The following is a 9,780-nucleotide window of genomic DNA, read 5'->3' as shown; positions in this document are numbered from 1 at the left end:
AGCAGGCTACTGACCAGGGTGGCTCCCGCTCAAGTCTGCGGGTGTGCGGATGGGGAGGTGGGGTGGGGACCGGCTGCACAGGGGGCGGGGCGTTCAAAGGGGTGGAGAGGTCACCGTCCTGCCGGGCGCGGCTTGCTGGTGACCCGCAGTGGGGGAGGAGAGTTCTCCCGGTGCCGGGATAGCCGGATCCAGCGGCCTCTACCCGGTTATCCTTCAGACTGGGGTCGGAGAAGTCGTGTTACCCCCCATGAACCAGATCTGCAAGCAAAAAGGAACTACCATCCTGAGTCCTGCAGACCTCCTGCGCAGGTGTCGGGTATGGTGACAAAGAAGGAATGGGGGACCGCCCTCAACTGACACTTAAAAGCCCTGTAGCTGAGGCCAGAAACCCGCTCCAAGCCCGGGGTGCCGAGTCCTAGCCTAAGCCTTTTTGGAGGAAGAAGGGGAGCGACGCCGTGTGTGAAGTGCCGGGTCAGGTGGGGATTCGAACTTTCGCCCAGGCCCCTCGCCGCCCGGCTCACGCCCGAGGCTTCAGGGGGAGGATGTCCGAGACAGCCCCGACGCCACAGGCCTTCCTTCTCCTAAGGCGAGAGAGGAGTCGGTTCTGCAGAGCTCCAGAAACTGAGGCCCGAGGGAGTCCCGGCCCTTTGCCTCATTGCTGAGAACACGGAAGATTGGTACAAGGTAGATGAGCAGGAAACTGAGGCAACCGTCCTCAGCCCCTCATCCTCATCCGTGAACCGTTCATACGCTTAATGCTGACCAGGGAAGAGCCGGCAGCTGCGGGAGGGCGGGATATAAATGTCCTTTCCTCTGTACAGCTACTGGTGTCTTCGCGGCCGCCCATCTTCGCAGTGAACAGCTTAGGCCGGCCCTGATCCTTTAATTCCTAGGACTGGATCTTTCCGCTGTGAATTTAATTTCAGGCCCACACCCCTCCCACGCCATTCGGTGGAGGCACCTCTGCGCGCCCCCTGATGGCCGAGGCTGCTTCAGCAGGGCACGCACAGGTTCTTGCCTTTGCCCAACAGCCAAGAAATAAATTACGAAGATGCTTCAAATATTTGAGCAGAAGGCATAACCACGGATGTCTAGCGTGGCCCGTTGGGGGTGGGGAGTGGGGCAGAACTGTCGGGTAGGAAAAGCAGCTGGGGCTCCAGAACCCCTGCACCTTCTTCCCGGTGCAGCCAGCCTGGCTCCTCTTAAAATACCCGTCATGCAGTGGCTATACAAAATGCCTGTACAAACACTAGATTGCTCCTGACATTTCTGGAATCTACCTCTTGGCAGCTCAGACAAGGGACAGAGACCTCCAGACTATGGGACTGTCAAAAGGTGGTGCTGGGCTGACTTGGGTTTTTTCTAGTCTATCAAAACTCAAAATTTTTCTAGATTTAACGGTTTTTAAAAAACCGTTTATGGGTATTGTACCTGCATATGCATCCAGCGCCTGTAGAGGCCAAAAGAGGAACTGGGGTTGACACTCAGTTTTGAGCTGCCATTTGAGTGTCTGGAATCAAACCCCAGTGCTCTGGAAGACCAGCAAATACCCTTACCCACTCACTGAGCCATCTCTCCAGCCCCATAAGCACCTCTTAAAACTCATTTGCTTCTGGACCACAGTTGCCACACCAAATAAATAACTCCTCCCAGGAAAAGGGAGTACAAAGCCTTGGCTCCAGCCCAGTGACACTGAAGCATCTGATGACTCAGGTGGGCCCACCCCCACCCAGAAGCTGCTTCCCAAAGAGCGTAACCCTGGTATAGCAAAGCCACAAGGGTCTGAGGAGGGGTGACGTCTCCATGTGGCACAAAAGCATTCTCAGGCTTTTACCCCAAAGAACTTTCCCTACTGTCTCCTAGTCCAGCCACTTGTGAGCAGTAGCTCTTTTGCACCCTACAAGCTCTGGCTCTGATGCTTTTGAAAATAGGCATCTGTTGTGGTGTTATGACACATGCCTGTGCAAAGACCTGCTTACCTAAGCATTTGACTGTGCAAGCTAAGTTCAGAATGTCATAGGTTAATCTCAGCCACACTTTCATCTCAAAGAACTGATAATTTGGGCTGGAGAGACATCTCAGCAGTTAAGAGTACTTGACTGTTAAGAGGACAAAGGTTCAATTCCCAGCATCCACATGGTGGTTCATAACCATCTGTGACTCCAATCCCAGAGAATTTGATGCCCTATTCTGACCTCCAAGCACACATGTGATACACATATACACATTCAAGCAAAACATTCTTAAACGTAAAAAAAAAAAAAAAAAATTTCAGGACAGGGTTTCTCTGTGAAGCCTTGGTTGTCCTGGACTCCCTTTGTTGACGAGGCTGGCCTTGAACTCACAGAGATCTGCCTGCCTCTGCCTCCCAAGTGCTGGAATTAAAGGCGTGTGGCAGCACAACCGGCTAAAAAATTTTTTATTTAAAAAAAGACATGGGGGGTCTCACACTAAACCACCAACCAACCAAAGAGCATGCATGTACTGGACCTAGAACCCCTATACATATGTGCAGCTTGTTCTTCATGCGGTGCCCTAAAATTGGAGCGGAGTTGTCTCTTACTCTGCTGCCTGCATCTGGATCCCTTGCCCATAGATGGGTTCTCTTGTCTGGTCTCAGTGGGAAAGGATACTTAGTCCTCCTGAGACTTGATGAGTCAGGCTTGGTTAGTTCCCATTGGAGGCCTCCCCTTCTCTGAGCAGAAGGGGAAGAGGGAGGAGGATGTAAGGGAAAGAGGAAAGGAGGGAGGGGGCTGAGATCAGGCTGTAAATCAGTTTAATTAAAGAATCCCAAAAGTCGTTTAAAAACATTTGAATAAAGGGCCCCCACCCCTCCTGGATCACACAGAAGGCTTACTCAGGGCCTTAGTCCACTTGTTTTTAGCAATGTTCAGTTAGTTACCTGACAACAGCTGTTGTCTTCTTTTCTAAACTGCTCTGGTCCAACAGATAGGATACTCCTATCACCAAGACACTCTCCTGACAAGCCTCCATTTCTCATCGCTCACGTTTGGCCCCCTAGCCTTCGACCCATTTCAAGCCAAATGGAAACTCAGGCTTGATCTTATCTTTGCCCTCCATCTTAGTCACAGGAGTCTAATAATGCCATGCAGGTATAGAAAATCCTCAGCAAATGTTCCTAAAATATTCTGCCCCATCTAGGAAACACTAGCCAAGGAAAGGGACAGAGGTAAATAAGTTCAGGAACTATTGGTGATAGTTCTGGATTGGTCAGTGGCCACACTGGAGGGGCCATGCAGTATTCCTTGGTAATGTTTGTTTCACCACTCTAGCACTGCTAACTGGGATTACTGCTGTACGACCATCAGTTCACCTTAGCCTGAGAACCAGAGTCAGATCACAAGAATCTCCTAAGGCCCCTACATATAAACTGTGCCCTGAGAGCAGGTGCCGTGCTAAGTCTCAGCGTATGAAGCAGCACCTATTTTTAGCAGCTAACATAGGAAAAAAGTAACCCCTTAAGCCTAGGCTCAAATAATAGAAACCATCCCAGTGGTTAAAAACTCTAGATCACTAGAAAAACATACACGCATCAATTAGCCAAATTGTATCAATATAAGGACGGACCACTGATTTGACATCATTCTGTGGGCTGTGGGAAAGAACATTTTAAATATGTAATTTCATTTTATTTTTAGTTTTTTGTTTGTTTGTTTGTTTGTTTTGAGACAGGGTTTCTCTATGTATCCCTGGCTGTCTTAGAAGTTGCTCTATAGATCAGGCTGTGCTCAAACTCAAAAATCCACCCATCTCTGTCTCCTGAGTGCTTAGGAGAATAGGATACCACCACCTCCTGGCTTGTGATTTTATTTTCAACAGTATAGAAAATCAGGACGTAAGAGTTCCCATCTGGATTTGCTGCCCATTAAAAGCAGAACATGTGATAGATGTTGAGGAGCCATTAAAGATAAATAACAAAACCAGCAAGTTCCTGCCATGAGACCAAAGTGATCCTTGACTACTGGAGACTATTCTTAGCAACTGTACTAACTTCCATGTGGAGTGGTCCCTAACCCCCAAAAGCTCAGAAGAGGTCTATGCACGAGTCATTGCTTAATGGATTGACACCTTCAAATTGCTTCTCTCATAAATCACACTTCAAAGTCATTAGTGCTATATTTCTACTGGATCCTCATTTTCTTTTATTAGACACGGAAAGATGGCATAAAGTTTGTCCTTTCACTACTTAGGAGGCTTTAACCCAATTACTAAGAAAAAGATAAGGAAACAAAGTGTTTCACGAATTTATACTACTAAAGTCAAAAGGAATATTATTACATTTTCAAGTAAGAAATAGTGTGGTTTCTAATGACCTCCAGAACTGACAAGAAATGAGTATGGTTATTGTTAATACATAGAGAAAATAGAGCTTTTTTTCCCCCTTTTTCTTTTGTGTGTGTGTGTGTGTGTGTGTGTGTGTTGGGGGTGGTCCTGGTCATTCTTTTTCTTTTCTTTTCAGGTTTGGGGATAGAGCCCAGGGCCTTGTGGATTCTAGACGAGCCCTCCTGCTGGGCCACATCTCAGCCTTTGTCTGTTCACTTACAGCAAAGCCAGAATATTCCCCCACAACCATGCAGCCATACTCTGCTACAAAAAGCTCAACTAGCACACCCAAAAGGTCAGGAATTCCTTTAATTTCTTTTTTCTTTTTTTAGTTTAAATGTCAACACAACCATAAAAGTTTGTACATCACATAAACAAAGTCTTTGCAGGCAACACTGATTGGAAATAGCAAAACGCTTGGTTGGTGAAAAATGAAATTCTAAATTATATACAATAGTAGCTAAAGGTAATACTGAAAAACAGCCTTATTAACTGTGACTCAAAATTTACTTGTCACTATCTATTGCTTATTTATTCAAGGCTGTAAATAATACTTATAGAGATGTGTAAAAATGAAATAGTGTGAAAAAAATACAATTTTCAATTTCATATGAAACTCAAAGTATAAGTTTTGTCCAATATGGAATGTACCTACATCTGTTTATATCAGGGCTCTAAAATCCATTTAAAAATTGATGTTTTCTTTTTTTAAAAAAGAACTGACCTACCATGCAAGACCTGCTTGCTCAAAATGAGCATTTCAGGTGAGGTCTGCTTTTTCTGCCCAGAGTCTACTGTGATTTTTTTAGAGGTTGTATTGGTCTCATCGTGGAAAGAGCTCCCATGAAGAGTCCGATGGCAGCATCTGGATGTGGGGTAGTTTGGGTAATAGGAAGAAGGGAGAAGAATGCACAAGCCCAAATCCTTATGAAGGATGACATTCAGTTGTTAAATTTTAAGGGGTATCCAATGGCTTTTTCCAGGCACTCAACTAATGAGCCGGCGGACAGAAAATCCCTTTCTACTTCTACAAATTTGATATAGATGGATTTAGGGGAAACTCCAGGATCCACAATACAGTTCTGAGACAAAAACCCATTAATACCAACCCAATCTTTACTGAAGGTTTTGGTATTTGCTTGGAAATGTAGAAACAAGCACTGCTGCAGAGTCCTGACTTCAGCAATTCCGAGGTAGCAGTAGGTGATGCGGGTGGGTTCGACCTCCACCTGCAGTGAGGCTTGTGTCGAGAGGGTTTCTATGTCAACCCGGCCCTCTTTTCCGGGGTCCAGGGCATGGCGCTCCACATCTGGTGAGAGAGGCCTCTCAAGACATTCTTCATAGCCAATGGCATACAGGCCTGGGCTTTTAGGAATCCCTCCTGGTAATAAATACTGAACAACATTCCCACCAGTTGGCTTGGAGTGGGCAATGGGTATCCAGTCAATTTCCATGTGCAGCTCTAAGCACCTAGCTTCACTAATGGTGATCTCTAAAAATTTGTAGTAAACATTTTTCCAGTTCATTTTTTGCACTCGGGTCATAATGATCCGTCCCTCGGGTTTCTCAGAGTTGAAGTACTCCCGAAGACGCTTGCCAAGGGGCACCTGTGAGCTGATCTCGGCATAGTGGTAACGGATATCCTCTTTCCAGCGGGTGTTATAGCCAATTCCAAAAATGGCCAATTTATTGGAAAGGTGGAGCCTTGAAAAGTCTGTCCAGCTCTGAAACAGTTCCCACTTCAACTGCACCGACTCCAGTATCTGTACAATATTCTGCATGGTGTCTCGCTTCCTAAAAAGAGAAATCAACAAATTCTTCAATTGCCTCAAGCAGCAACATCTAACAGAATTTTCTATAATGATGGAAATGTTCAATACCTACAGTGCCCACTATGGGAGCCACTAGAACTTAAAATACAGCCAACACCCACACCTCAGAAAGGCTTCTACACTGGAAGGTCACTGCATTAAATGTCTGAAGTAACCCATCAAGTTCCTAGAATTAAAAACAAACTGCTCTTTATGATCTCATATCAATTTTAATAAATATAAATACTTATGGTCCTAGGATTTCAAAAAATCATGGAACATGAATTTATGGAAAAAATTTTATTGTACAAATGCATGTGCCATATTATTTGTGTGGAGGTCAGAGGAAAACTTTGGATTCAATTATCTTCTTCCATATTCCAATGCATTCTGGGGATTGAACTCAGACTTTCAGGCTTCAGCAAGCACTTTACTCACTAAGTACTCACTGACTCAAAGCAGGACCATGATTTTTTTGTTTGTTTACTATTCTTTTTTTCTTTAATTTGTTTATTTTTCAAGACAGGGTTTCTCTGTGTAGCCTTAGCTATCCTGGATTTGCTTTGTAGACGAGGCTGGCCTCGAACTCAGAGATCTTCCTGCCTCTTCTGGGGCACGAGGAGCATGCTCCCAGTGGAGCATCAACTTTTTAAGTGGTTATCACAGCTCTTGGTTACCTTCAGACCAAAGTACCAAAAAAGCAAAGGATACGTAACAGAGCACCAGTGCAGCCTCAAATAGCACCTTAATTTTTAACATGACATTTATGAGCTCCAGCAATTTTTACACGTGTGCTGGAAGAAAATAAGTGGTTATGACTAAGAACCTAAAACAAGAACATTTCCATCATGCCATTTCCAATGAAATGAATTAATACAAACTCATTACTAGTCCCAGATTTAAGTTAGAACATAAATGGTGAAATTACAGAAATCCTTCAATTAGAATTTACATAATTAGCAGATTAAGATAGAATATGCTATGGAATTCTTGTTCCATAGGCTGCTTAACTAATGTATTGACTGACAATTTGTATAATAAATGCAATTATAAGCTGAAAATCCCAGCACTTGGGAGGCTGAGGCAGGTGGATCTTTGTGAGTTCATGGCCAGGCTGGTCTACATGGTGAGTTCCAGGACAACCAGAGCTGTGTGGAGACCGTGTCTCAAATAAAACAAAACAAAACAACAACAATAACAACAAATAGGTATTTCTCAATATGGCCAAACTTTGATGTGGTAAGACTGGCTAATTAGATATTAACTTAGAAATCAAGTTGTAACATTAAAAAAATAAAAAAGGAAAGCAATCAATTATAAGTTTAATCTACAAAAGTGCTTACATCATGCTACAATCAAGAAAAACGGATTTGCTAAGAATACTTTTTTGTTTGTTTTGGTTTTGGGTTTTTTTGAGACAGCGTTTCTCTGTGTATCTGTGGCTGTTCTGGACTCCCTTTGAGGCTGGCCTTGAACTCACAGAGATCCAACTGCCTCCCTGAGTGCTGGGATAACAGGCGTGTGCCAACCGCCTGAATAGTACTATTTTAGTGGGCCAGTGAGTGTATCCATGTGCTGGTGGAGGCCTGGGAATTACAGGCAGATTTGAGCCTCTGGATTATTGCTGGGATCAAACTTGAGGCCTCTGCAGGAGCACAAGCACTTGCTTAATCACAGAGCTCTCTCTCTCCAGCTTTCTGTCCATCTTCAAAAGAGGCCATGGTCTTTCATGCTTTCCCTTTGAAATCCTGTATCTTTCAGAAGAGCTAAGGAACATTCTGGAGAGGCCTCACAGAGCCACTGTCTGTCCTCTTGTCCTCCTGGCCTAGCTGTGCAAGATGTAAAGAGCGAGCACTGTGTCACCACCTGCTTCTTAGGCCCCTAAGAATGCCCTAGGTTTATCCCTCACCCATGTGTCTGTCTTGGAATTTTCTCAAGTGTCCATGGAAGCACCTAAAGGAACACACGGCATTCCTGGGAACCACTTCTCTACTCAAGGAACATGAAGGAACTCACTCCATCACTTACAATATTCAATTGTGATGCTTCATGAGGCAGATATGTTTCTGAGTAGGACAACAGTTCAAAGGAAAATTGTCTTTCATAACCATCAAACTGTTTTAAACTTCCTTCTTTTAAAGTTCTGTATGTATGTTTGGTGTATACACACCTGTGTATATGTATGCACGTGCAGAAGGCAGAAGAGGGAATCTAATATCTCTCACTGAACCTGGAGCTTTCATTTCTTGAGTAGCCACCTGGTTCCATCTCCTTCAGGGCTAGCTTTACAGGCATGAACAGGACCAAGCCAGCTTTTTTACATATGTGCTGAGTTCTGAACTCCTATCTGCAAGTTTCTATAGGAAGTACTCTTACCACTAAGCCACCTCTCCGTGTTTCACTGATCTCAAAGAGGATTACACTAAGTAGATGGAGGAGAGCTCAGACTTTTGTTCATCTTGCTCAGTGATACACCTTAATGCCTTGAATATAGCAGACACTTAGAAAACAAGTTAATGAAACAAGATCAAGTGAGTATACTTTGTGAAGCATGTATCAGTTCACTAACTAACTCCACAGATGCCAAGGGAGAGAGGGAAGGAAGCGGGAGAGGAAGAAAGAAGAAAGAGGGAGAGAGGGAAAGAGAGGGAAGAAAGGAGGGAGAGAGAGAAACAGATCCAATCTACTAAACCAGATCAAGGTATTCCACACTTCACACTCTGGGCACTAGTCACACACTGCAAGGAATTTCAGAAGTACTAGACAGAGAAGTAAATGGCCTCCTAGAAGCTCTTCAGAACCTCTTACTCCCTCGTTGACTCGCACCCAGAGAAAGGGCAGCAAAGGACAGAGCATACCAGAGTCCTGGTGGCCTCAGTATGAGGGTGTTCCAGAAGCTTGGAGCAATTTGGCACCATACTTATTTGAGTAGTTTCTGAGAACTGTCCATTTCCTGGCTTCCAATGCCAAGAGTTCCAGGGTTTAGGGCTAGTGACAACTCTGTGACATATGCATCTATACTTGCTACATCAAATGACCACTCCCTGAAAGAACCAAGTGACTTGGGAGATACAGGCCATCTCAGTTATAGATCCAGAGGCTTATTTTGGAGAAAAAGAGACTTAAAAGTATGGATTTATAGTAACTCACTTTAAAAATCATTTGCCGGGGATAAAGGGTAAAGCCCTTGCTATGTAAGCCAGAATTCAACCCTTAGGACCCATGTAAAGGTGTAAGAGTAAGAAGAGAGTCAACTCCACACAGTTGCCCTTTGACCTCCATAAATGCACTGCAGCTAACATGTGCCCATACACATACACAAGCGTGTACAGTAACAATTAATAAATTCAGTCACCAGTCTTCTTTCCTTTCTACTTGATGTCACAATCTTGAAGGAATAACTACTTCTCAATAAGACATGACTTTAGGTTTACTGATTTGGGTCAGAAAAAAAAAAAGAAAAACCAAAAAACCCACACTTTTGAAGAGCAGGATAATGAGTACAGATTTGGGGGATATTTTCATATTCGTGAATGCTCACTCACCCTCTCCCAGACATAGGCTCAATCACACACCACTGGGAATTCTGTGATTCTAAAGACATACTACCAAAAAAAAAGTGTGC

The 9,780-nt window shown here is 44.2% G+C and overlaps 1 protein-coding gene and 1 long non-coding RNA gene across 5 annotated transcripts in view; one reads left to right on the top strand and one right to left on the bottom strand.

Moving 5' to 3' along the window:
• The first annotated feature begins 47 nt into the window (after positions 1-47).
• On the top strand, positions 48-8,061 carry LOC132649028 (uncharacterized). The gene is made up of 3 exons (XR_009587431.1): positions 48-684; positions 4,481-4,639; positions 7,917-8,061. It is a non-coding gene; the product is annotated as an uncharacterized LOC132649028 (long non-coding RNA).
• The window catches only part of Msantd2 (Myb/SANT DNA binding domain containing 2), a 30,983-nt gene continuing 25,836 nt past the window's right edge, over positions 4,634-9,780 (bottom strand). For all 4 annotated transcript variants that reach the window (XM_021638643.2, XM_021638644.2, XM_060371779.1 and 1 more), the window contains exon 4: positions 4,634-6,138. In XM_021638643.2, coding sequence (XP_021494318.1) covers positions 5,286-6,138 — 853 coding nt within the window. In that variant the 3' untranslated portion in view covers positions 4,634-5,285. The remainder of the gene's footprint in view (positions 6,139-9,780) is intronic.

Source organism: Meriones unguiculatus, chromosome 1, assembly GCF_030254825.1.
Source record: "Meriones unguiculatus strain TT.TT164.6M chromosome 1, Bangor_MerUng_6.1, whole genome shotgun sequence".
Classification (NCBI taxonomy): Eukaryota; Metazoa; Chordata; class Mammalia; order Rodentia; family Muridae; genus Meriones; species Meriones unguiculatus.
Note: the sequence above shows the minus strand (reverse complement) of the source record. Positions and strands in the feature narration are given on the sequence as shown.